The sequence below is a fragment of the Protobothrops mucrosquamatus genome, unplaced genomic scaffold (assembly GCF_001527695.2).
Source record: "Protobothrops mucrosquamatus isolate PMUCROS unplaced genomic scaffold, P.Mucros_1.0 scaffold_69, whole genome shotgun sequence".
NCBI classification, from domain to species: domain Eukaryota; kingdom Metazoa; phylum Chordata; class Lepidosauria; order Squamata; family Viperidae; genus Protobothrops; species Protobothrops mucrosquamatus.
The window spans coordinates 1,122,892-1,150,301 of NW_015386145.1; the positions used below are offsets into that span (position 1 = coordinate 1,122,892).

At 38.3% G+C, this 27,410-nt stretch overlaps 2 protein-coding genes and 1 non-coding gene across 3 annotated transcripts; 2 read left to right on the plus strand and 1 right to left on the minus strand.

Annotated features, from left to right (window-relative positions):
- Positions 1–3,184: 3,184 nt before the first annotated feature.
- LOC107285386 lies at positions 3,185–11,301 on the minus strand. Its single transcript, XM_015813570.1, has 4 exons — positions 11,125–11,301; positions 8,433–8,921; positions 7,152–7,268; positions 3,185–4,104 (listed from the first exon to the last, which is right to left on the minus strand). The coding sequence occupies exons 1-4, from the start codon at positions 11,213–11,215 to the stop codon at positions 4,082–4,084; spliced, it is 720 nt and encodes a 239-aa protein (XP_015669056.1). The 5' UTR covers positions 11,216–11,301; the 3' UTR covers positions 3,185–4,081.
- Positions 11,302–19,213: 7,912 nt separating this feature from the next.
- Positions 19,214–24,453, plus strand: RPL30 (ribosomal protein L30). Its single transcript, XM_015813474.1, has 5 exons — positions 19,214–19,317; positions 19,435–19,485; positions 21,676–21,821; positions 22,714–22,844; positions 24,357–24,453. Exons 2-5 carry the CDS (start codon positions 19,465–19,467, stop codon positions 24,404–24,406), a joined length of 348 nt encoding a protein of 115 aa, XP_015668960.1. The 5' UTR covers positions 19,214–19,317; positions 19,435–19,464; the 3' UTR covers positions 24,407–24,453.
- On the plus strand, positions 24,139–24,271 carry LOC114922407. The gene has a single exon (XR_003810400.1). It is a non-coding gene; the product is annotated as a small nucleolar RNA SNORA72 (small nucleolar RNA).
- Positions 24,454–27,410: the final 2,957 nt, after the last annotated feature.

Here is a 27,410-nt window from a genome sequence, read left to right on the forward strand (position 1 = left end):
TAGTAGTAGTAGTAAAGTTGGAAGGGACCTTGGAGGTCATCTAGTCCAACCCCCTGCTCAGGCAGGAAACCCTATACCATTTCGGACAAATGGCTGTCCAGTCTCTTCTTAAAAACCTCCAGTGTTGGAGCATTCACCGCTTCTGGAGGCAGGTTGTTCCACTGGTTAATTGTTCTAACTGTCAGGAAGTTTCTCCTTATAATTGGCTTTTGAAGGAAAACGGTTAATTACATAACATCACTTTTTTTTTCTCTGTTGTAAAAGTGTGTTTGGGCTTTCTGAGTAAATCTTCTAATAGTCAGGTTTAGGGATGTGCTCAGTTAAGAAATTTCAGTTTGGATCCTAATTCAGTGCAATGGAAAACAGCTGGCCTGTCCAAATTAGAATGTCAATTCAGAAATATGCAAAAAAAATTTCCTCAACAACAAATTGGTATAACTCTTTGTGTGATTGGTTGATCTTACGGGATAGTTTCTACAAATACTTTTGCACCAAATTCCAGATAAATAGGCATTTTAAACAGAGCACTAGTATTTTCCTAAGCACCCTATTTCTTTTTAATGATCAATTATTTTTGCAATATTAAGATAAGATTTTTAGACACTCCCTAGGAGAACCATTTTACCAGTTTTCATATGACTAAAATCTGGGTTTGATATTACACAACTTTTCCCGTGATTTTATTGCATCTACCTCATAGTTATTGATACGCAAGCAATAGCATATTGGTTTACAAAATGGTCTCCAAATTTAGAGATTCTAGCTTGTATAGAATAGCTTGAGGGAGAACTGGGCTTTGGTTGCAACTGGGACGTGCTGGCCAAAATGTCAGAAAACTAATACTGTCCTTACATGTAATTTGACCATAAGGCAGGATTAGAATTCACTGTCTCTCAGTTTCCAGCCTGGTGTCTTTAATCACTATACCACACTGTCATATAAAGAAATATAGTCCCCAGTTGAGACCAACAACTAATTAAAAGAAACATCATGGAACCAAAGCCGGACATGTCAATTCCTCTGTGGTTGTTAAGCAAATTACTTGTGGTCATTAAGTGGAATAGCATGTGGCTATGATTTGCAAATGACTGTCAGCTTCTCAACTGGTCGTTTGTCAGAAGCTGTCTGTTAAACTCAAATAATGATCTTGTAACTGCAGGAAACTGCAACTGTCTAAAATGTATGCTGATTGCCAAATGCCTGAATGGTATCCGGTGACTGGAGATGCTGCAATGGTTTTAAGTTTGAGGATCAGTTGTAAAGTTATATTTTCAATGCCAATGTAAATTTTAATGGTCGTTAACTGAGGACTACCATAGATCTGGCAGAAAGGGATGCAGAGTGGATTTGTTTGTGAGCAAACCTGGGGAATTCTTGTTCATAAACATTGGAAATTCTATTCAAAGCATACAGGTAAGATGAACAGCATAAGAAACAGGAGTGGTATCACTGCCAAAGGTTACTATTAATCTCCCAGAGGTTGTGGACAATATCTTCCTAAATACAGGTAATCCTTGACTTACGACCACAATTGAGCCCAAAATTTATGTTAAGTGAGATGTTTTGCCCCATTTTACAACTTTTCTTGCCACACTTAAGTGAATCACTACAGGTGTTAAAATAGTAACACAGTTGTTAAGTGAATCTAGCTTCCCCATTGACTTTGCTCATCAGAAGGTCACAAAAAGTGATGACATGACCTGGGACACTGCAACAGTCATAAATATAAGTCAGTTTCCAAGCATCTGAATTTTGATCACATAACTATGGAGATGTTGCAACGGTCGTTAAGTGTGAAAAACAGTTGCAAGTCACTTTTTTCAGTGCCATTGTAACTTTGAATGGTCACTAAATGAACTGTTATAAGTCGAGGACTACCTGTAAAATTAGCCAAGTAATCTGAGATTTGCTGGAAAACTAACTAAACTAGTAGTGGAACAAATTTTTGATTTCTCTTTTTTGACAGTTTAATTTTTCAGAAGGTAGGCGAAACAAGATCAACTCTCCTGATCAACAAGAAATTGGTCAACTGTTTGACGCTTTTAAGAATTGTGAAAGAAAGCAACCATGTCAAGGAGTTAACTAGGGAGGAAAAGTGAGAAAGGGTCTGGATACAATGCATTTATTAATGCAACCAAGATTGTATTTTATTTAGCTACTATACCACTATTTGTTCATGTTCAGCTAGTAGGCCTTGCTATTCCTAGATGCATCTCATATGCCTACCCACCAAATCAATTCTGTCCAATCCTGTACCTACAGTATTCATCTGATCTTTCTATTGGATTTGGTCCAGCATTTGAGTGTTTTGAATAGTTGACTTTATCCATAATGTCAATCTCCTTAATTTTGTATCATTTGATCAGCATCCCGTCCATTCCATCTTGTGAGTCTTTAAAAAATGTGTTGAACAGCACCAGCCAATAACATCACTCTACTTTCCCTCCTGAAAAATACAGAATAATTTATGACCATCCTTTGGGGCTTGCAGGTCATCCAGCTATAAGTCCATCTGTCTGCAATACCGTATTTATTTATTTTAGCTGCACATACATGAGACGACTTCACAGATGCTTTGCAATCACAGTGCACCCCATCCGTGTCATTTCCTTGGTTTAGCACAGTGGTTCTCAACCTTTTTAATGCCGCGACCCCAACCGGTCGTAAGTCGAGGACTAAACCGGTCGTAGGTCGAGGACTAAACCGGTTGTAAGTCGAGGACTACCCAACCGGTCGTAAGTCGAGGACTTTCCCTGCCCGGGAGCGCCGTGCATGCGTGGTTCCGCCCCCTGCGCCGGCCGAGGTGTAGCTGGCAAGCGGCAGAGACGGAGCAGGCCGACCACCAGCTGGCCCAGCCCAAGGGAGGTAAGGCACCCGCCGGAAAAGGGGGGAAAAATGGCGGACAAAAAAAATGGCGGACAGCCTTTCTTGGCGACCCCCGTGAAATGGTCGATCGACCCCAAATGGGGTCCCGACCCACAGGTTGAGAACCACTGGTTTAGCAGCACAATCATCAGGTCAGAAAAAAAAATAATTAGCCTAACTTGATTTGTTCTTTACAACCCCTGGTCCCAGGAGACAATATTGTCTTAATACGTTTTCTATAAAACCTGTAGACATTTACCAAATAGACTCCTATATTTGGACAACATTACCATATTCCACAAATATATTATTTATTTTAAAGTTTAAGATTACATTTTAGAGACTTTTGAGAAGGCACGAGACCAGCCATATCACACAAATAGCAGCAAAGAATAAATTTGTTTCTGAAAATGAGTGAAGCACAGCTCTGCTCACTTTATTGGTTGCATAGTTTAAGAGAATACTGTAATCAATCATTTATTCCATTTTTAGTCTGACATTTGCAAGGTAATTGTTTTTTTAGTAGGTTATATTACATCTCCATTTTTTAAATGTCAACAATCCATACTAGTGCTCATCTAAGTATTTCGAGGACCACAATCACTATTTTCATTAGTTTCAGGAAATGTAATTTGTATTTTCTTTCCTATACCATATTAAAGAAATAAGATTAATACTATAAATCAGCCTAACCCCATCCAGATAAGAATTACAATTCTAACATGTTTACAAGAAACTTCACCTAAGAAATGTACTAAATGCAATTAAATAATCCATGACTGCAAAAACGCTACTGGAATTTGGTTATTTTCACCCTATTTTAGACCATATACATTCTTAGATCTAAGATTACCTGTACTTGCATTTACAATTTATATTATTTGTGTTATATTATCCTTCATATTTTCTACCTAAAGCAAGTAAAAGTGTTCTGTAATTTGTAGTTCCAGTGAACCGATAGCAGAAGGCACTTTCTGGCAGGTGTGATGGTTTAACAATGCAGTTCCTCAGTGGTGCCTTGGCAACTTGATTTTTCCATTAAAATTCATTAAAATGGTTTTCACTTAGTATTCAATAGTTGTGATAAGTCTATACGAGCTCTTATAAAAACTAGATTTCTGTCAAACAGGAATATAAATTTTAATCGAGCGATCAAGGATAAGGTCTAGCCGGAAGCCATAAAGTTTAGCCATGAAGTCCAGCCAGAAGCCATGGGTCATTCTTCTTCATTAGATGGTTCTGTAATATAAAGGCAGGATTTAAAAAGTGATAAAGATCTTTAGATGAATAATTTTTGAAGTAAAGGTATGTGCACATACCATGAAAATTTGCTAGTGCTCTTTATGTAAAAAAAACCCCCAAAACAATAGAATAAGCTTTTAAAAGGATAAATTTCAGATTGGAAATGGAGATCCTGAATAGAATCCTAAAACAGTATTTAGATCCTAAAACTGAACAGACAGAAGAGATTCTAAAACTGAATAGATAAGCTAGATATCCAACTAGATCAAAGGCGGATCATTTGCAGCACTCCAAACATTTCTAAAACAGAACCAGTTTGGTGTAAAGGCTAAGGCAGTGATGGCGAACCTTTTAGAGACCAAGTGCCCCAAAACCACCCCCTATCCCTGCTCTGCCTCCCGCCCTGCCTGCTCCACTGCCGCCTGCCCCGCCCACCCACAGGGCGACGCACCGCCTCCATGGCCCACCACAGATCGCCCAGGCAGCCCTGCAGCGCTATGGCAGCCATGCCCTCTGCCCACACCCCGCAGCATCGTCTGCACGCTATGGGGCATGAGGGCGGAGTCTTGTCCCTGCTGCCCGGCTATGTCCTTGGCTGTGCTGCTCCATGCGGGCTATGCCTGTGGGTGACTCTCCTCCAGAGGGGCTGCTGGTGAGGGGGCCGCGGGGAGAGGCGGGGCTGGGGCAACGGCACGTGTGCCCACAGAGAGGGCTCCGAGTGCCGCCTCTGGCACCCGTGCCATAGGTTCGCCACCACTGGGCTAAGGCAACAGACTAAAAATCAAGAGACTGAATTATAGTCCCACCTTAGATACAAAACTGGCTGGGTGATCTTGGGCCAGTCATTCTCTCTCATCCCTAGAAAGCACTCAATGGCAAACCACTTCTGAAATCTTGCCAAGAAAATGGCAGGGACTAGTTCAGGCAGTTGCTAGGAATCAGCACAGATTTGGAGGTACCCAAAAAAAACGTCCAACCCCTTTTATGAACTACTGTCCCCAGCGTCTCTACTCAGCATAACCAAAGACCAGTTTCTACCTTGGACGACTATATGCTCTCACCAGGTAAAGGAGATCACTCCTTCGCTCAGGGCGGGAGTGATAGAAGATAGTCTAGTGAAAACAATGTGTAGTTCATTAAAAAGAAATTTGAAATAAAAATGTGTTTTTTTGTGTGTGTAAGTCAGCACTGTGGTAGCACGTAGCCAACCCTCATGGGTCCTAGTTAGTACTTTGATGGGAGACAGTTAAAAAGCGTTTTTCCTCCCTGAAATAATTGTAAAGTGTCTCAGGAAAGAAACCTCTGCTGTCAGGAGCAATAAAAAGATATTAAAGGACATAACTTTTTGCTTGTTCTTTTTTGTTTGTCTTTACCTGCTTTGACTTCCTGGTAGTCAGATGGGTGAGGATGGGAAATCTCAAAGCTGTAGCAATAATCTGATACTTAATAAAACAAGCTTGGCAAATAGTAACTATGGAATTAAGAGTGTTTAATTAAGCATCTCATTTTCCAAGTTCTTCCAGCCTATTATTGTCAACTAATTGGTTTACATCAGAAGATTTAAGGCTATGTTAGATGCTTTCCCTTTTAAAACAGGAACCTGACTGAACAATAAGGTGAGGGTATAGGAACCAAATGCTTAATCTGTCCATCTTGCAGCTTGCTTTGATGAAGCCTGTCCCCTACAACCATTACAGTATTTCTTTACTATGGTGCAGAAAGTTATGCTAAAAAAAATTTCAACAATAATCTTTGAAGGGGAGTGACAAGAAGAAGAATTATAGGGCAAAAGTGAATGGTACAAGTATAGGAAGGTGGAAATCTGAAAGGGCTAACAAGTCACAAGTCAAACATGAACCAGCAGTGTGCTGCACTGCTTAAAAAAAAGCAATCACTGTATTAACAGGAGCATAGACCCTAGATCATGGGATTTAACTGTAGCATTTACCTTACCCTATTCAGACATCATTTAGAATTTTTGTCCAGTTCAAAAAAGACAATGAATTCAGAAAAAGGCTATGAAAATGGTGAGGAATCTTGAAACCAAGCATTTTGAGGAAGAGTTAAAGGATCTGGGAATGTTTAGATTACAGAAAAAATAAATTAGGAGAAATATGACAGAAATCTTCAAATAAACACTTGTCACACAGAAGAAGTAGTGGACTTATACAGGTAGACATCAACTTACGAGTGTTATTGAGCATTGAGTGAATTATGGTCATTGCATTATGCTGGTCATTAAGCAGATTGTGACCGTGACTGATTTTATGACTTTTTGTGGCAGTCAAAAAGCAAAAGTAAAGTCAAGTAGGTTAGAAAGTAAACCTATTTTTTGCAATGGGTGCTTTTGCCAGAAAACTAAACGCCAGTTTCTGGTTAAAAAAAAAAAGTGTAAATTGTGATCACATGACCGCAGGACGCTGCAAATGCCATAAATGTGGACTGGTTACTGAGTGCCCACAAAGCTCATGTGGCTGTGGGGTTGGTGGGGTGTATGGCATCTGCTGGAACTTTGAATCTGGGTTGTTACTAGTCTGGGAGTTGCTCAATTGAATGATCACTAAGCGAGTAGTCATAAGTTGAGGTTCACCTGTTCTCCATTGCCTGAAAGGGCAGGACCAGGACTAGTAAGTTAAGACTACAAGGAAAAAGATTCAAACCAAATATGAAGAGCTATTTCTGAATATATGTAATCAGTGGAACAGGCTGTCACATAAGGTGGTGTTTTTTTGCTGGAGGTCTTCAAACAGGGCAGAAAGACATCCTTCGGGGATATTGTAGTGCACTGAACAAGAGGTTAGACTATATTAACTTTGAGGTCATCCCATCTATGATTCATCCTATACCTTTAGTTCTCTTTTGAATATACATATCCATTATGTCTTCTGAAATACTTTGTCAAAGAAATCCCCAGCAAATGTACATATCAATTGGCTGGCTGCTACCTGAAATTCTGCTGTAGAACACATAATAATATCAATGCAACATATTGTGTTCTTAATATATTACATTATATTACATTTTTATGTATTCCATCAACATACCTATCTCCGTGACCAATGTAGCTTCTCCGGTTTCTTCTTTTGTTTCTAAGGCCCCAGGTATTATCGCATGGTGCATCTCAGTTTCCATCTTTTCTCCTGTCTCACCTGGTACAGTAACTATAGAGATCAAGGCAAGGAATACTGAAAAGTCTCAACTAATTATAGATGTTATTTTGTCAGCCATAGATTTTCTTTAAATAGGAAAAAGCACAAGAGATACCTAGTATTGCTGCGGAGATAGAGTTACTTGTTTCTTATAAATTCAGTCACTAAATGCTTTTTGTTTATCATTGCAATTGCCCATATTCTTCACGTTAGCTTTTTTGTGGCTGACTCTTTTGAAAACAAATTGGTAAAACGATTGAGAAATTAAATTATTAAAGCTATATTAAACCACTTTGATCTATTGGCAGTCCAAGTCAAAACATGTACATGCATATAGATGGAATTCCCATTCCCCAAGTATTTATCTACTTTGTTAAAGTAATTCAATAAAATACTACAGGTGTTGTTCCAGCAGGACACATTTTCATAGATCTTGTCATCATACTGGTACAGTATAAGAATCTGTATTTGTAGGTCACAATTATCCTAAAAAAGCTTGTCAGGTCTTATGTAAAAATGCAGGATCACCTTTACTTCCTCCTTTCCATTATCTTCTCGATTTCTATGCATCGTTAGAGTGAACAAGACGTAACATAAATCAATGCAATATGGCACTTTGGCAAAAACAAAAACAAACATTCCAGTAGTGTGAACCAGACAACACAGTACTATATTTTGGGTCAACAATTCATACAAGCATCAGAATAATTTTATCTGATCTGAAATACAATATTATCCTTAGCAATGATTGAGATGGTTTTGTCCCATTTGCATATATTCGCTAAATATACGTTAGATAGACCTTTCCCACTTAAAGTTACTATCTAATTACCACTTTATCTGGTGAGAGTTATTGGAAGGAGGAACAAATAGCATGTGGTCATTTAATCTTGAACAGCTATTATAGTCTTTAATTACTTTTCCAGGATAAATTACTGTTATTACTTTCAAATACTCAAATACTTGCTCACATTCACTGAGCAAACGTTTCTGCTTCCAGGCAGAGGACCCAGTTTGTTAGGGGGCGATATGCTGACTCTGTAAACTATTTAGAGAAGGCGGTAAAGAACTGTGAAGCGGTATATACATGTGCTATTGCTATTTGCTTGTCAAAATAATTGTTTGAGCATGTGTGGCAGAACCTGTCCCTTGAAATTGCAAGAGAATATTTATTACCCTCTGTTAGCTGTTCCTCTTCATCCATAAGCAGTTCCGTCACAATTTCTGTTACAAAACATCGGATTTCCTCTTTTGAAGGCTCAGGGGTGCCACCTTCTGAGGTTTCAGTAGGTTCAGGCTTCTTATCCTGGAGAGGTTCTGAAGGTGAAGAACCAGCAGCTTCTGCAGCAACTTGAGGATTGCTAGCCAACTCTGTTGACTCCACAGCCTGAGGTCCAGCAGCTTCAAGGAAGTCTAAAGATAAGCATTGACTTCTGTCAAACTTTTCTTCTGGTGCCATTAGCTGAGGCTCTGTACCCTCGGGATCTACTCTGTGACAGGTAGAAAGGTCACATTTTGTTATTTCCTGAATCAAAGCATCAGGCTCCTCTTTATGGAGATCCTCATCTGTTTTTTTCCAAGATCCAAGCTTCACCTCCTCCAGAGGTTCAAGTTTAGTCTGGTCAGATCCTGTGTCATTTTTATCTGTGATAGGCAAGCTGTCATCTGGTTTCCCAATGTTCATCAAATGGGTGTTTTAAAGAAGAAAGAGAGAGAAACAGATATAAATATTTTCGGCCACTTTTAATCATGGACTTATTTTTTATGACTGTTTTGCATTTTGTTTCTTTCTGAATTTGCTATTTACTTACCTCTCATCCCACCCATATGATTTATTATAACTTATGAAACAATTATTCTTTAAAGTACTACATGTTGCTTTGCAATAACTAATCACTGGGAAATAATATGGACAGAACTGTATATATTTTAAATACATGTACATCACTGTGCTTACACGTAGGTAAATGAGCTAAGGCCTGCTCTTTCTGTGGAGATCAGACTGACCCTCTTTCTATGTTCAGAAAAATGCTGAAACTGTTCCAGAGGGCATTGTACAATATTCAGCCATCTGCACTTTTATGTTTGTTTTATTTTTGATTTCACTGTTATTTACTTTTTATATCTGCTTACAGTTGCTTTTCTTTATATCGTGCTAACTACCAGGAGTCCTTTCACTGTGATGGGATATGATGGAGGAATCTTACGTTTTCCACAATATATATACATATACAAAATCAGGGGGGGGGGAAATCCTTGAAGGGGAAGGTCAAAAAAGCAATCTAAAGAACATTTTCATACATATAAATTATTACCTGCTGCGGGTAGAAATCCAAATAGTAAAAGAAATAGAATGCAGTATCTTAAGAGAAGAGATGCTTAAAGCATCTGAAAGCTGATCAAAATCACTTCATAACCCAACATTTTATTGCAGGTCCCATGTGGACAGGTTTATTTTCTGCAATATTTGTAAATTATATTATCCTGAATAAATATATATACTACTTCAGATACTATTATTATTGTTATTTATCATTTTAATGATTACTGGCTTGTAAGCTGCCCAGAGTCGTTTGTAGCATAGCCACCATTCTGAGATCAGCATTAAAAAACTGCACCAGATTTTAGCAGATTTTCCTTCACATTTCAATGCTGTTTTCCTGACAGTACAATTATAAAAATATGGTTAGACCTAGCATCATATATTGTATGTCACTGGCCTTTCATGTAATATATTATCAAAGCATGTCAAATGGATTAAGAGATAATTCAGAAGAGTTAGAATATCATTTAAAACTTTTCTAAAATTGTCATATATTAGCAGTTGTATAGTTCCTCAAAAACAGAAATGAGAAAACTGATTTAAGACTTTAAATTACAAAAATAGAGAATGTTTATTTTAAAATTAGTCAGAAATAAGGTTTACCATACTTAGAATTTATCACATCAAAGTGCACACAAAAATGCAATTGTTATCAACATTTTCTACATGAGTTGATTTTGAAGAAAGCATATCTTTACATAGCTTTCTTTAAAACTGATGCATAATCCTCATTAGTTTCAGTACAATTCATCTCAGAATTTTAGCAGTTCCAGTTCAACCACTGTTTTTCTTAATTTGCCAGAAAATGCTGAAAATAAACATTAAGGACAAACCATCTTGTCAAGAGAGCAATACGTCATTATTTATTTGTTATAAATAAGGATAACGGTCCTATGTTAATTTGTTAAAATAGAATCATTCAACAAAGTGAGAATTTATTCCCCAGGACCTACTGCCTGTTTCTAGAATAGAATTTTATGACTAGGTCAATCCATAATGAACGATTAAGTGGTTTCCTCTTTTGATTTCTTCTAAGTGCCATAGAGAATGGACAATGGTATAAATGGGGGCAAGACCAGAGCAAAGCTTAACCTTTGCAGTTGGGGGCTGGAAACGACCTGCCCTCTGATAATGGAATGGGATACACAAAGGGGAAGTCAACTAGGGCAGAGAATAGAATAGAATAGAATAGAATAGAATAGAATAGAATAGAATACTTTGTCACTTTAAATGTACACTAATCAGCATACATTAAAATGAGATTTCGTTGCATACAGCTCTCAAAGTACAGGCTGTCCTGAAATAATAAAGACAACGTAAGTCGCTCTTCAGATGCAGACGTGGGGGGGGGGGGGAAAAGCTGCCTTTCCTAAAATTGTTACTCCTTCTCCGCGTTGATTTAGCCCTCTTATCAGCCAGTTTTTTTCCCCAGCCTTGAATGTCTTACACCCTCTTTCCCCAAACTCCGCTTCTCGAAGCGATACCTCTTGCGAGGGCGATTCCTCCGCTTTGGCGCACGTTAAATAAAAACCGCCGAGAACTCACCGCACTGGGGCAATCCGTTGGCCTCCGGGGACTTGGGAGTTTGTCGGTCGAACTCCTTGACTTTAGTCTGAGCGCTACTCGAGCACCCCATGGCGTGGTTAGCCCCGGCTCCGGGGCGCACACTGGTCCCAAGGGCGCCAGGCACCCAGGTGAGTCTTCTCGGCTGTGGCCGCAGGTGAGACCCCCCCCCCCCCGGCGAATCCGCTCTCCGCTTCCTGCTAGAAAGGGATACGCACAGGTGGTTCCTCTTTGGACAGGGAAAAAAGCCCAAGCAAAGCACACACCTCCCCTCCCGCGTTGCGCTGGCCGAGAAACTCACCCCTCGGACGCTCGCGCGGGAGAGTGTTTATCGCTCCAGCTCGGTTGCCATAAGAACGGCTCAGCGAGGGGTAGTTTCCAACATGCCTCCTCTCAGACTTTTGGCATGCCCGGTCTTGGTGCGGGGCGCAGGCGCATCTGCGGCGGGCCGGAGCCGGGACAGCAGGAGAGCGAGGGAGTTAATGGCAGCCACCCGCGGCGATTCTGCTAAATGGGCTGAAGGCAGCCTAGTCTGCCTGGGACGTTTCGCCAAGCGACCCCCCCTCCTTTCCCCCCCCCCGCCGCCAACTTGCCCTCATGGTTGATTCCAGGGATGCACAATCCCCAACTCCTTTTTGACACGACAGTGATCGTTTTCAACAACTCTACCCTGCTTTTTCACCATGTCGCAAATCATCTGAAGTAACCACCACTTCAGTGTGCTAAAAGCATCCATAGCTACAACCAACTTTCCACCAGATATGTGGGCCTGTATTTCCTCAGCCAGGAAGGGCACATCCCAAAGTGTCAAACGTCTTTCTTGGTATGGCTGCCATGGTGGTGAATGCAATTAAAAAAACAAGGCCTCAGATTATTTGGGGCTGACCTGCAGGTGGGCAGTGCAGTCCTCAACAAAGGACACTTAGGGAGCCCCTAAAATTTATGTTTGACAAGGCCAATACTACCTTTTATTATTACTTCTCTTTTGTAATTTTTTTCCCTATAGTATTTTGATAACGGGCACTGAGCATCTGGGTGTTGTGTGCCCGTGGTGGGATGCCATTTGGCCTTGACACAGACAACAGCACTATTGTATTAAACAGTTACTCATTTACTTGGTTGTTCGGTGACTTGGTTTGTAGTGCTCGGGTATGGTAACCATTATGATTTATGTTTTGAAAACTAGTTTATTTCCTGGTAAAAGAAAAGCAAAACAAATATTGCAGGTTCTTTAATTATCTTAAATAGCTGTTGCATCAGGTGGTCCATGTGGGTGATGCAGCTAGTAATTGTTTAACCTTCTAAACATTTGCAACATACCAGCCAGCCAGATGGGAAGTATGGAGCATATAAACTGGAGGCAAGTTTGCAGAAAACAGTTAATCCAAAGCAAACAGCTTTTGTGTTCGATTAGAAAATACATGCAATGCAAACATTAGTACAAAGTACATAGCATGTACTTTCAGATGTAGTCATAAACATAAAAAGTAACAGAAGTTACTGAATATTTATTGGATATCTGTTGGATTCTACAAGTTGACTGGTATAATTTATTATATTTCTATTTTACTTTTTATTACTTTCTAATGTGTGTCTACACATACACATTAGAAAGTAATAAAAAGCAATAAGTATTTAAAAAAACACCAAAACCATGTAAAAAAGCAAAAGGGTGGTCTAGGTAACAATCTTGCTATCACTACCTGCATTACCATCTACTCTTTTAATCTTTTACTCTTGTGTTTCATTAACAAACATATCAAAATTTATGTTTAAAATTTTTATTGTTTCTGTAGAGCTAGAACCAATTACTTAATTTTCCATAGAAATGATCAAACAGATTCTGTAAGCATTATTCATATCAAGAATAACTATTAGGCCCAGCTATGGTATAGTAACTATTAGAACCAGTTTGAAATAATAGTTAAGGTACCAGTCTAGAAACTGGGAGACCTTGAGTTCTAGTTCTACCTTAGACCCAGAGCCATCTGGAGGATCTTGGACTGATCACTTTCTCTAACCTTCAGACAAAGGCAGACCACTTCTGAAAGCTAACCAGAAGTTAGTTTTCTGGTTGGGAGACCCCTAAAGTATTCCAGTAGACTAGACTGGGAACTGAAAAAAATATCCTTGAAGGAGACAGTGGTAAACCACTAGAAACCAGGAGATCATGAGTTCTAGTTCTCCCTTAGACTCAGAAATGTCTGGGTGACTTTGGGCCAGTTTCTCTCTTTCAGCTCAGCTCAACTCATACCAGTAGGATTCTTGTTGTGGGAAACAGGTAGGAGCATTATGTATGCCACCCTGAATTGTACAAAATAAAGGTGGAATATAAATCAAATCAAACAAATCAATCAACAAAGAGCAACAAAGATGATTAGGGGACTGGAGGCTAAAACATATAAGGAACGGTTGCTGGAATTGGATATGCCTAGTTTAATGAAAAGAAGGACTAGACGGGGGGTGACATGATAGCAGTGTTCCAATATCTCAGGGGTTGCCACAAAGAAGAGGGAGTCGAGCTATTCTCCAAAGCAAATGAGGGCAGGACAAGAAGCAACGGATGGAAACTAATGAAAGAGAAACAACCTAGAATAGGGAGAAATTTCCTGACAGAACAATTAATCAGTGGAACAACTTTCCTCCAGAAGTTGTGAATGCTCCAGCACTGGAGGTTTTTAAGAAGAGACTGGACAACCATTTGTCTGAAATGGTATAGGGTTTCTTGCCTGAGCAGTGGGTTGTACTATAAGACCTCCAAGGTCCCTTCCAACTCTATTATTATTACGACGATGATGATGATGATGATTGTTGTTGTTGTTGTTGTTGTATCAGTAGTGTAAATATGAATATGCAATTATTTTGGGAGAATTCATTATCAGCACTAATTGAGAGTTACTATTGTGAAAAGATAGCTATACTAAATGGATAAAATTGCATCTGCTTTTACAATCACTGTAATTTCCATTGCCAACTAAGACAGTCATTAAGTGAATCATCACAGCTATTAAGTGATTTGCATGATCGTTAAGCAAATCCAGCTTCCCCTTTGACTTTGGTTGTTGGTAGCCAGCTGGGAAAGTTGCAAATGGTGATGACATGATCCCAGGACCCAGCAAACATTGTAAATACCAAGCACTCAAATTATGATCATGTGACTGCAGGGACCTGTGATATCATAAGTGCGAGGACTGGTCATAAATCACATTTTTAATGCCACTGTGAGTTTTAACAGCCACTAATCAAATGGTCATAAATTGAGGGCTACCTATAGAGCATCTGTATGTCACTATATTTAAATAATATATCAAAGTAATGCATTTCTCTTTAATACTTTGTCATATCTTATTTGCATTTTATTTTAGGAACAAAAAAAATCTGCATCAGGCTTTGGTCCATTTAGTGTAGTGGTACTGTTTTCATGGTCCGCAATTGAATCCAGTTTTATCAAAATCAATGATCTATGCCATGATCAAAATGAAGAATGGACATTTACAAGGATGAAGTCTGGCATATTAGAACATCTTTAAAAAGTTTCTCCTCAAAATTTATGCCACCTGGCAAGAAGGTTTATGGCAGTTTTCAAGGAGGTCTTTCAGCACCAGGAGTTCTACCTCCTTTGTTACAGCTCTATCACCACCAACAGCCTGCATTGCATCAGCATACCTTGGATATTTTTGGCACCTGCTCTGAACACCTTTCCAAAGACGGATGGATATTTAGAGGCTCTAGGCTTAGAGCATATAGTGTCCCTCTCTGTTCGCTTTAGATATCCAGCTATCCAAGGGAGCTGGCCTTGGAAGTTACTCCTTTGAGTTTCGGGGAAATGGTTTTCTCTTTTTTGCTAGGAAGTGATATGGATATTAGTATAGATAATTAGGCTATTCCTGAACGAAAGGCTGGGACTGATTGCAGGTCATATTATAAACCATCTCTGGATGAACATTGATGGGAGAAATAAATGAAGCTGGGGCAAAAGCCAGGTAGTATCATGTACATGACCTGCAAATATACCTATGGACTGTGGATAAATAGGCTTGATTTAGTAGTTCAGTTGGGGTACATATGGATTGGTTGTTAGTTTGCATCTGGTTTCCCATGTTATTTAACATCGGTATGAAGCCACTGGGAAGGTTGTTATTAATATGCTGATGATGTCAGTTATATTTCTTTCCTACAGGTTCTGGCTTAGATGCCACAAGACTTCTGATTGCCTCCAGACAGTAAGGGACTAGATATGGAAAAATAAACTGACACTCAGTGCAGATAAGACAAATTGTTATTGATTGAAAGGGCTGGACTTCAGAATTGAAAAGAAATGCCTATTCTGGATGGGATGCATTCCTTCTTAATGATCAGGTTTACATTTGGTGGGTAGTTTGGGATCCATCTTTAATGCTGGACAGCCTGATAAGTAGCAAGGAGGATCATTTATTAGGTTCTGCTCTTTAACTATATCCATTTTGGAGGAAAGAAACCTAACTTCGGCAGCTTATGCAGTGATAACTTGAAGGTTGGGTTATTATGCAGTAGTGTGTTCTTTGTGGGACAGCAACAGCTTTTGAAATTAGAAATGGCAGCTAGCCCAGAATGCGACAGTATGGGTTGTGAGTGATGCTTCCTGAAGGCCTTCCTATGTTGCTAGTTGAGTGTGAAGCCCATTTCAAGTTGTTCATAATAGGTTTTTCATGGGTACCAGACCACCCAATCTCATAGTGTCCACTCTGCACCTTTAGTTCAATGAAACACATTTTGCTGATCCTTCCCTTGGATACATCTGACATCAGTTGTTAATTCTGCTTGATTCATTATGTAGGTCATACTGTGGAACAAACTGGCATTGGAGTTGGAACAAGTCCCTTCCTTATTAGAGTTTAGTAATTGGCTCGAAACATATGTTAATCCAGGCCTGTTTAACTTTCAAAACAATTTAATTATTTGAAAATATACATTGTTTTAGTTCAATAATGTTTTAATAATGCTTTAACTGTATTTCTATAAGTCACTACAAGGCATTAAAGTAGGTTTAATATACTCTAAATAAATGAACATATGTATTTGTTAGGTTATATTATCCATCTATTTGCTGTATTTTATTTATTTGATTCGTATTTTACCTTAATTTTTTTTTGCAGTGTACATAATGCTGACTCCTTCTATTTTCTTCACAACAATCCTGTTAGATGGGTTGGACTGAGAGTGACTGGCCCAAAGTCACCAGCTGTTTCAATGCCAAAGGAAGAACAGGAACTCATAATCTGTTAGTTTTGAGTCCAACACTTTAATACTATATCAAATTTTATATTATGTTTTGAGATGTGCAGTAGGAGTTGATTATTATTTTCTAGGTTTTATCTATACTTCTGTGCTCTTTGTGTTCCTAGATTTTTAAAATCTTTTTTTCTGATTGGTGATAGAATGACAAAAATGTCAATGTTGATTCAGCAGATTGCAACCTTCCAAAATTCTCATTGTGTTGGATTTGGAACAATGAGGTCTATTTGGTTTCTAGACACCAAATGAATAGGACAGTACATGCATCAGAGGTAATTGAATGAGCATGTTTACACTTCCTTTATACATGATAATTTATCATGAACCTCAGTCTGCCACTTTTAATCCCATAGGAAGAAAACTAATTAGTGTGGTTGCCAAAATGTAATTTTAACAAAGCCCTTTGGCTTGTTTGATGAGAGAAATGCATGAAAGAAATGTCCAATGTCTGCTAATTTTACAGTGTTTGGGAGGTTCAGAATATGATATTAGGATCAACAATGTTCATAGTGGTAAAGTACCAAACTAAGTTGAAAAGTAGCAGTAGTAAGGTAAACTGTACAGGTAGCCCTCTACTTACAATCACAATTGGAACCAGACTTTCTGTTGCTAAGCAAGGCAGTTGTTAAGTGAATCATGCAATTGTTAAACAAATTCTGCTTCTCCCATTGACTTTGCTCGTTGGAAGCTGATGGGGAAGGCTACTGATGGGGTTCACATGACCCCAGGACACTGCAACTATCGTAAATATATGACGATTGCCAAGCATCCAAATTTTGATCATATGAATGTGGGGATGCTGCAGCAACAATAAGTGTGGGTACTGGTCATAGGCCATTTTTTTCAGTCATAGTAACCTTGAATGGTACTAAATAAATGATTAAATGTCAAGGACTACCTGTAGATCAAATGAATAGACAATACAGCTAACTTAAATGGCCCTTTTTCTCCATTGCAAACTAACAGACTTCAGAGTCTTATAGACTTGAGAAAAATAACTTGATAGCATTGTTTTAATAGATGAAGATATGTTGTTGCCTGAAATTAAAAAAAGTAAGATTCTACCTCTTTTATATATAAAAGTTGACTGGATTGCCCATCAAACCTTACTGTCACTTTGATGATAAGAGAATACCACACTATTAGATGTAGTAGCCTGTTGTAGGAGGACCAGGACAGGATCTGCATCATATACATTTAGAGGAAGACATTTAGACTGAAGTCCAAACTACCATCCTTGTGCAGGAATCCAAATGAATTCTTTGCTCCTAGTTAGTGTTTTGCCATTTTCATTGAGTAGTTTTCTTTATTTTGAATCAATCATATTAGCTTTATTTTTAAAATTCCAATACAATCATTCAACACTTATATTTATTCTATTCCTCTTGATCAAACTGTATTATTCAGTTACTACATTCAAATCATGGGAGTTATCAATCAGGTCTTTGATGTACTGGTAAGATATTTGTCTTCCTATATTAAGAATTCAGTTCCAGCTAGATGGCAGTCAGTACCTAGCTGGTTAACTAGTTCATCTTTCCCTAGCGAACACAGTGCCATCTTCTATGCTTATAGTATCCACATTTTGGATGTTTTAATTGTTTACCAATGAAATTATACAGTAATTGTTAATGTCATGATTTTCCCATTGTAATGCTTTAAAACTCATGGCTTAGAACAAATCTATGCACTTGTTCCACAATCCCAAATCCCCTCTATTTTGCAAATTAAAGATTTTAAAGACATTTAAATTTTGCATGTTAATTAACGCACACAAAAGTTTAAATGAATCCGGTTTGCTGGGACAATAATCCAGTTTGCTGGGACAATAATCCAAGTAAGAATGTACAGTATGGCACTGTAATTTTCGTTTGAAAATATTCAGGATTTCAAATATTATCAATTTGGACTTTACTTTTCTCCAGAGACAAATCTCTCTACATGCAGTTGTTACCCTTAAAACTCAGGCACCAAGTTGATCCGGAGTTAAAAAAAGAGCCTAGTCTTAGAATCTGAAAAACACCGATTATCTTTGCAAAGTACCTTTTCCATCACTACTACCACCTACAACACAAACCACAAGTACTTGAGGCAAAGCAAAAGGCATTAAGGGGGTGGTGATGTCTTTGTATAGGGTATAGAAATAAATGATACATATATTAGGTGTGTGTAATGTGTCAGAAAGAAACAAACAAACTATAAGACATTGATGTGCAATACTTTGCTTTGTAAGACTTGAGAAAAGACAGCCTTATTTAAAAATGTTTCACCTCTTTTCCCATCTGATTTGTTTCTTTAAGCTTGCAACTTTAACGAAGGACTTCAGAATACAGTACAGCCCTATTGCTTGACAGTCCTTGAAAGGGCTAGTTTCTGCTCATTAAAGGAAACTGCTTTGGCTCAAAGGAAAAACATGGTTTCCTAAACTTGAAAAAGAGGCATGGATGCTATGCTAAATTGCTAATTTCATCTATATTAAAATGCTAATAACGAACCCTAAAATTTTATGCAGCAGTTCTATACAGCCAAACTGACATCCTCCAATGATTCATTTCTAACCTTGGCAACTTTAAAATGTATGGACTTCGACTGAGAGTGGAAGTCCATTCTTCTTAACGTTGCCACGGTTGAGAAACGCTGCTTTACCCTTTGCGCTGTGAACCTACGAAAAACCGCTAATTTTACGAAGCGCGGTTGTCTCGCGATTGTTGCGCGCGCATCTTCAATGTCAGCGAGAAAGCCGAGAGAGTTTTCGGACGGAGGGGGGGGGGGCGAGGCGAGGTGTCTGCTCTCGCGAGAGTCGTTGTCGGTCGTGCTGACCCGCGTGGTTCTACGCGTTACGGCGAGGGACTGACTTCCTTCCTTTCCTCGTTGCCCGGCCATCTTGGAGGCGCTCCTCTGGTGAGCGGGTCCTGGGCCTTTGGGAGGAGGGGGCAGGCGCCTTGGGTGTGGGCTGCGTTTGGCGGGTGGGTAACGGCTGTGCTCGGCCGCAGTGTTGACTGTTTTCCTTTTGCGCAGGCAACGGCAGGGCCGACGTGAGCCGGCAAGATGGTGGCCGCCAAGAAGACGGTGAGTGAGCGTGCCAGCCAGTCGGCCGGCTGACCTAACGATAGAGGGGATAACCGGGGGATACTGAGTCCGAGAGCTTGTGGAGGGAGATAGGAGCGCTCCAACTATTGCGAAAGGCCTCTGACTCGAGGCGACACATTTCTGATCAAACGGGGCGGAGGGTGGCTCATAACACCTAAGCCAGGGGTAGGCAACCTTGGCTCTTTTATGACTTGTGGACTTCAACTCCCAGAATTCCTCAGCCAGCTTTGCTGGCTGAGGAATTCTGGGAGTTGAAGTCCACAAGTCATAAAAGAGCCAAGGTTGCCTACCCCTGTCCATTTCGGAGCTTTCTGCCTTAGTTATTGCTTCCATGTCGGTTGTCATATGGAATCGCAAAGATAGATGCTATAAGACAGGGGTTCTCAACCTTGGCAACTTTAAGACTTGTGGACTTCAACTCCCAGAAAGCTGGCTGAGGAATTCTGGGAGTTGAAGTCCACAAGTCTTAAAGTTGCCAAGGTTGAGAACCCCTGCTATAAGATATAGAAGCACGTAAGAGTCAGTTTGTAGCTCTTTGGGTGATGGCCCTAGGTTTTGCTGCATTCTGGTACCATCTGTGCTGTATATGCGCCCATACTGACAGGAATGATATGGAAGGTCGAGGCTTTGTTGCAGCTATGAAAAATGTACGTAGCCAAGGCTTTGCCATAGCTGTTTAAATAGTACTGAGTTTGGATTGCATAAGTCTCTGCATAATGTAAAGGTAAAATATACATTAAAATGTCTTAAAATATATAGTATTCCATAAATCAACTAGCAAGGGTGTCGTGGCAAGATTGATAATGATATTGATATCCATTCAGTCATATCTGACTCTTGGTGGTTCTATGGGCCAGGTCTCTCCATATCTTCGGACCTTGCACTGAGTTTTTTTTAATGCAAATATGCTTTATTAAAAAAAATAGTTCTTCTGAAACTGACATGCTTTTGAATAAATGCATTCAGTTTATAGGCATTTTAAAAGATTGCTCAGTTTTTGAAAGTGTATTAGGATGAAAAGAAACGCCAGTATTTGGATCTATTTAACACTACTGGTTAAGCAATTTATAAATTGTCTCTTTATGACTTGGTAGAAGATTGAACAAGGACTATAATAGAATTATACACATGACTAGTTTTTGCTCTCAAACCACTTAGTTTTTAAGACTGGAAGACACAGTTACATTCTAACAATTCTTGATTGAGCTTTTGAGAGAGAGAAAATTAAAAAAATATTGTTATTTAAATGAGATTCTTTTAAGATATTGTGGCTGCATTGCACCATGTTAAAAAAAGGCTTGGAAACTATTAATGTTGAATAAAATGTTACATTTTGTGGTGGGGTCAGCATATAGGACCAGGCATCTAAAGAAAAAGTAGACAAGGTATTATATATTATAGAAGAGCTAAGAGAGCCTTTGCATAGTTATGTGTTGTGTGTGCCAGTTGCATCCTGGAATAGGAGCCCTACTCTGATCATCTCATGATTGGATTACTGCAACATGCTCTTCATGGGGCTACCCTTGAAGAGTGTTCAGATGCTACAATTGGTACAAAATGCAGCACTGTAGACAGTTCTGGAGACCCTTTTAATGGCACATGTGACACTGCTGTTATGAATACTGAACTGGTTGCCAGTTTGATTTTGGGTCCAATTCAAGATATTTATAGCCCTTTATGGCATGGGTCCAGGATGTCTGAAGAGCTATGTCATCCTGATGGGACTAGCCCACACTGCTTGCTCCAGTAGAAGGGGCCTACTTTGGATCCAATCTGCTAAATAATTTCAACTGGCGGGGTCCAAGAGAAGAGTCTTTTTTGCTGTGCCCCCCCCCTATGGAATATTCTGCTGGAGTGAGGTCCACCCCAATATTTCTTGCCTTTGGGAAGAGCCTGAAAACTTGGGCTCTGCTGACTTGGGGCCCTAATGGAGTGTGCTATGTTGACCGTGGCTGATGGGATAGAGAAAATCCCCAACCCCAGGTCACCCATCGTCTTGGGTTTTAGCTTTCCCATTTAACTCTCCTAATTTTAATTGCCTTGTATTATCTTTCTTTTTTTACTTTTTATTGTAAGCTGCTCAGAGTTGCAGTGAGATGGGTGGCATAAAATTTAATACATAAAATGCACAAAACATTCTATACATCCACTCTTTTTTTTTTTTTACAGAAAAAGTCTTTAGAGTCCATAAACTCTAGACTTCAGCTGGTTATGAAAAGTGGTAAATATGTACTTGGATATAAACAAACTCTGAAAATGATTCGGCAGGGCAAAGCCAAGTTGGTTATTCTAGCGAATAACTGTCCTGCTTTGAGGTATGTGTGCATTTTTTGAATAGTAGTTGTCTTATAGGATCACATAAAAGAGTTGTTTTATAGTACTAATGAAAATGTCTTACCATCAAATGAAAAAGATTTACTGGACATGTAGATAGTTTTGGCTTTTGTAGATAGCTTTTCAAATATATTAATCAAGCAGATGCCGGCTATCAATTTGTTGCCGAAGGGAGGGTTGATGGGACATTCCAACACTCTAATTTTGTGATCTTGTAGGTTATAATCTTGATTTTCTTTTCTTTTTTTTTAAAAAAAGCAGGAAGTCTAGTATATGTGATAGGGTAATGTGAAGATAAAAGTTCTCAATAGATGTAATAAAAGAAAACTGATGCCTTTATAGGTTGATATGCTCATGGGAAATGTATTATATTGGTGTATTAGAATTGATAAAGTATGTTCTGCTTGCGTATAGCAATTATATAAATACAATACAATATTATATTATTGTATAAAGCCTGTATGAGATCTTATTTTGCAAAATTATCTGTGCAGCTCAATAAGCACTACTAGATGTATAGAATATTGCCAGCGCCAATTATCGTGTTCTTTGGCTAATAGCTGAGAGAAACTAAACTTATTCCTCAAACCTAAGTTCTAACCTATATTGTAGGTTAAACTAGGTTTAATCTAGCCTTCATAATGCATTAGTCCCATAAAGATTAATGCAGTGTAAATTGAGATTGAATTAAATAGTTGTCTTGTGTGTTTATTTTGTTCGCTTTACAGAGTTCCGTTTGATAAACCGATGACTATGCATTTTAATAAATGAATAAAAACTAGTTGTTAATGTCCTAATAGGAGATTGAGTAAAAGTAAAATGTGACTTAATCTGGAACAAATAAGTATTCTATGTTTATTTTTGTACCGTTAGAAAATCAGAAATTGAGTACTATGCTATGTTGGCCAAAACTGGTGTGCATCACTACAGTGGCAACAATATTGAACTGGGAACAGCTTGTGGGAAGTACTACAGAGTATGTACACTTGCTATAATTGACCCAGGTATGTATGTTGTACTTAATATCTTAGTGTCTAGATGCAGCTGTTTTTTAAATTTGATTTGCCTTTTATCTTGTTCTGTTCACTAGGATTCTCTATCAGTTCAATTGAACTGGTAGAGTTCAATTGAGAACTCTGCACTTCAGTATGCTAATACAAAATGAATAGTGTTTGTAAAGCAAAAATCATATAATTTTATTTCATGTGTGGTTTAAGAACCATCAAATAACATTATATTGTGATGGTGGGCTTGTTTTGTAAAATGTCAGTACACCTTTCAGGTTTTTAATAAATATTTATACTTATATATGTTAATTACATTTATGCTAAATGACGATTGAATCAGTAAATACATGTAGTGCTCAACTTACAACAGTTCAGTGACTGTTCAAAATTATGTCACTGAAAAAAATGACTTATGATCACTTTTCACATCATTGCAGCATCCCCATGGTCATGTGATCAAAATTCAGATGCTAGGCAACCGACTCATATTTATGTCAGTTGCAGTGTCCCAGTATCATGTGATCATCTTTTGTGACCAATGGGGAAGCCAGATTTACTTAACCATGTTATTAATAGCTGCAATCATTCACGTAACAACTGGCAAGAAAGATTGTAAAATGGGGCAAAACTCCCTTAACTCTCTTACTTAGCAGCAGAAATGTTGGGTTCGATTTTGAGCATAAGTGGAGGACTACCTGTACAAAACTTAAGTCTGTTTTTAAAATTAAATAGAAGTAAAACCATAGGCAGTCTTAAAGATAGTGTGGCCTCAGAATAGTAGTTATACCTGGCAACTGTTTCCTAAAAAATGAGAACCTGGGGCAAGTCAAACTACTCTAGGGAGAGAGGTCCATAACTAAAGCATTTTCATTGAGAAAGGTCAACTTCTGGCTGTTGCCCCATGAACCATTGATGGGAACACCATTAGATTCTCCCCTGCTGATCTTAACTCATGACTTCGATGGGAAGTTGATAATTTGTTACTTAAACTTTAATAAACTAATGTCAACATCTTAAAATGCAATAAACAAAAAAGATTTATATTCTTACTAGAATAACCTTTGTCCTGATTAGAAGAAAATCTGTTTGTCAGGAGGACATTGAAATTGATACCGGGCCTGTAGGTCCAGTGGAGCAAATAATTCTAAAATTAAGCATCTGGTAACTTAAGTTCATTATTTTCTGTAAGAGTTCTTAAAGCGCATTAGAAAGTAATTTGTCAGAGGCTAAGGATTTAAACTATATGTATTATATAATTGTGAGAAATTAATTTATCTTGATGCAACGTTAAATGCGAATATTCTCGCTGTTCTGGGTTTTCAGTAATCAGGACAGGCTAGACATTCGCTATATTACCACTATGCACTGTGTCCTCAGAACTAGTTGGTCTTTCTAGTTCTGATTTTTACCTGCAAGTTACATTAACTGATTGAACTTTGTAATACTGTAAACTCTGCATGACAAAGGCGTTTGTGAAATTTTGATACTGAAATATGTTTTCCCCAACAGGTGACTCTGACATCATTAGAAGCATGCCAGAACAAACCAGTGAGAAGTAAAATTAATAAATTTTAAATTTTGTGTAATAAAACTGGCTATAAATCTATTGTTGGTATGAGTTTTTATAAGTCAGACACAACAAATTATATGCAAAGTTTGATGGAGAAATCAAATAGTAAAGAGAGGAGCTTTTCCGTGGATTGGAGGGTGCATAGTTTTGTGTACTGCCTGCATCCCACGAATGGGGCTTGTTTTTGCGGACCGCTTGCTGGCATACCATGGCCCGGTACCAGTCTACGGACCGGGGGTTGGGTATCCCTGATCTAAATAAAATAATTTGATTAGGAGTTAAAGACCAATGGGATTAAAGAATATAGCCACATTTGGCTCTGCTGATTGAGTACTGTATCTGAATGGGAGAGATGACATAAAAAAATACAAACACAAACTCCTACAATATCCAGCTTTCTCATCAATTATGGAGCACCTACTTCATAAATGTGCATGTACATATGTAAGCATATTCAGATTATACAGAGCATTTAAAAACCAGCAGAGGTTTTTAAATGTATGGTTGATTTTGTGATTAGAAACCATCTAGAGCAGTGTTTTTCAACCTTGACAATTTTAAGGCATGTGGACTTCAACTCCCAGAATTCCACAGCCAGCAATGCTGGCTGTGGAATTCTGGTAGTTGAAGTCCACATGCCTTAAAATTGTCAAGGTTGAGAAACACTGATCTAGAGCATGGATGTCAAACTCGCCACTTCACGTGACGTGTCACGACGTATTGCGACTCTTTTTGCATTGGCGGCAATGGGGTAGGCGTGGCTTCGGTATGATGAAACTGGCCCGTGAGCCAGCAGTTTGACACCCCTGATCTAGAGTCACTTAGTTGTATACATGCAGGAAGGAAGGAACCAACCAACCATCTTCTAATTAGGGCTATGCAGTGTTTCACATTCAGTGGGAAAAGAAATTCTAAGTGTGCTGAGAGACTTGCAACTCTGTTGCAGAATAGAAAAAAAAAATGCTAGGCTGGAGATAGGTAGAAGGAAATGGTAAGTGATAGGAAGAAAGGAAAAAAAGTAACCGAGGGTGCAGTGAGGCAAAGTCCTGTTTAAATATTGTAGAAAAAGTAAAATTCAACAAGCAAACACTTTATCTAAGCAACTTTTAGGCCTCAAGAATAATTAATTCACCCTTTGCATCAGCCTTTAGTCCTTTGACTCTCATGCTAATTCTGTATTATCAATAAGGGTGACTTTACCTTTCTTCACTTGGGGGAACCTCCACACATTAACAGTAAATTAGGATATACTTAAGCAAATTCAGCCTTTTATTTAGAACAAGAAAGCCAGACAGAATAACTTATGAACTGAAAGAAAAACAATAGTTGGTGAGACAAACATTATTGGACGCAATTTATTTTGGGCATAATTCAGAGCTAAGGCACTTGCTAATTTGTTCTGAACTTTTAATAATACAAATCTTCATTCTGAAATGAATTTTCCCTTGTGATGGCTATCCATTCCTCCAAGTATCCGTTGGCCAACACTGTTAGAATACTTGTATGATACAGCTGTTTGAGAATATTTGTTTAAAAAGCTAAGGTATTCAAACTTTTGGTATGTATTTCTAGCGATAAAATTACATTTTATACATTGTATCCCCAAACCCTATCCCACATATAAATACTTAGTGGTTAACATGAACGTAGGGAGTGTGCCTTAAATTGGTTACTTCTTCCCAATTTTCCTATCATCAATCACTTATGGGAAGAAGTGCTAGCTGTAGGAAGAGTATAATCAACTAATATTTGACTGCATCCTTTCAGTACAGTATTACAGTGAATAGTGCACAATATTTGGCCTTTCCAGATTGCTAAATAGTAAAAATTGCCTTTTATACCACTATTTTACAATATTATATAGCTTCTCAATTGAAAAATTCATTTTTCTAAAAAGTTTGTAATTTTATCTTACGTCAATGCAAAAATACAATATTATATGGTACTCTAAATTACTGAAGTTACAATTTCTCCTTTTTGTGCAAAATGTACCTACCTACATAGCTTTGATACATTTTCTTGTGTATAAATATCCAACAAAGGTATATTGCTGCTAAGGACATTTCATTAGTATCTTAATTGCCTTTCCAATGCTTCTATTCTTTTTGACATTTCTGCCAGTAACTACAAGTTAAGGAAAACAATTTCAGACTGCTTCATTATTTAAGAATATCTACACATATAATTGACAAGCTTGGGAAATCTACAATTACTTCTTTTAAAATTAAAAACCCAGAAATCCTATGAGTCAAGAGTTAGCTGTGTATCTAGCTTTATTTCAAAAAATCCAGTGTTGATTACTTCTTGGACATTTTATTTTGGCAATGGGAAGATGGTGTTATTTTGTTGTTATTAATAAATAGCTGAGAGTTAGAAATCCTTGCTGAGCTACTGAAGATCAAGAATGGTACAAGTAGAACTTAAAATTTTCTTCTGATCATAAAGCTATTCAAATAATTGTAAACTATAATACAATTGTTTAACCATTAGTATATATTACGTGGGAAAGTGCATTGTCGCATCAATAGTATCCTGTTTGTGGTTTTTCCAAGGGCACCAAGTGAAACAGGATAAACACCCAGTCTTATCTTCATATATGAAATATATATATATATTTGTGTGTGTATATATATATATATATATATACACACACACACACACACATGAATAAAATCAGGCTTGTGGAATGAATGCTAAAGAATTAGCATGATGTCACCCATTGTAATAATCCTTGCAACCACTTCTCTAAATGCCCATTTCTATGTTGGCAGTTAAATAGTTTAATTCAGGGGTAGTCAACCTTGGCTCTTTTATGACTCGTGGACTTCAACTCCCAGAATTCCCACAGCTGGCTCAGGAATTCTGGGAATTGAAGTCCACGAGTCATAAAAGAGCCAAGGTTAACTACCCCTGGTTTAATTGAACCTAGAAAATAACCAGAACTGGCTTAGACTGAGGCTTCTCTCTAAGAGCATGAGATCATCACTGTGGAA

Bases quoted from the DNA above. Each gene is read 5' to 3' on its own strand.
- RPL30 (XM_015813474.1), top strand. From the start codon at position 19,465: ATGGTGGCCGCCAAGAAGACG. The intron at 19,486-21,675 runs GTGAGTGAGCGT...TTTTTTTTACAG, and splicing joins TGGTGGCCGCCAAGAAGACG to AAAAAGTCTTTAGAGTCCAT. The intron at 22,845-24,356 runs GTATGTATGTTG...TTTCCCCAACAG, and splicing joins ACTTGCTATAATTGACCCAG to GTGACTCTGACATCATTAGA.
- LOC107285386 (XM_015813570.1), bottom strand. From the start codon at position 11,215: ATGGGGTGCTCGAGTAGCGCTCAGACTAAAGTCAAGGAGTTCGACCGA. The intron at 8,922-11,124 runs GTGAGTTCTCGG...TTGGGAAACCAG, and splicing joins CAACGGATTGCCCCAGTGCG to ATGACAGCTTGCCTATCACA. The intron at 4,105-7,151 runs GTATGTTGATGG...TTTATATTACAG, and splicing joins TACATTGGTCACGGAGATAG to AACCATCTAATGAAGAAGAA.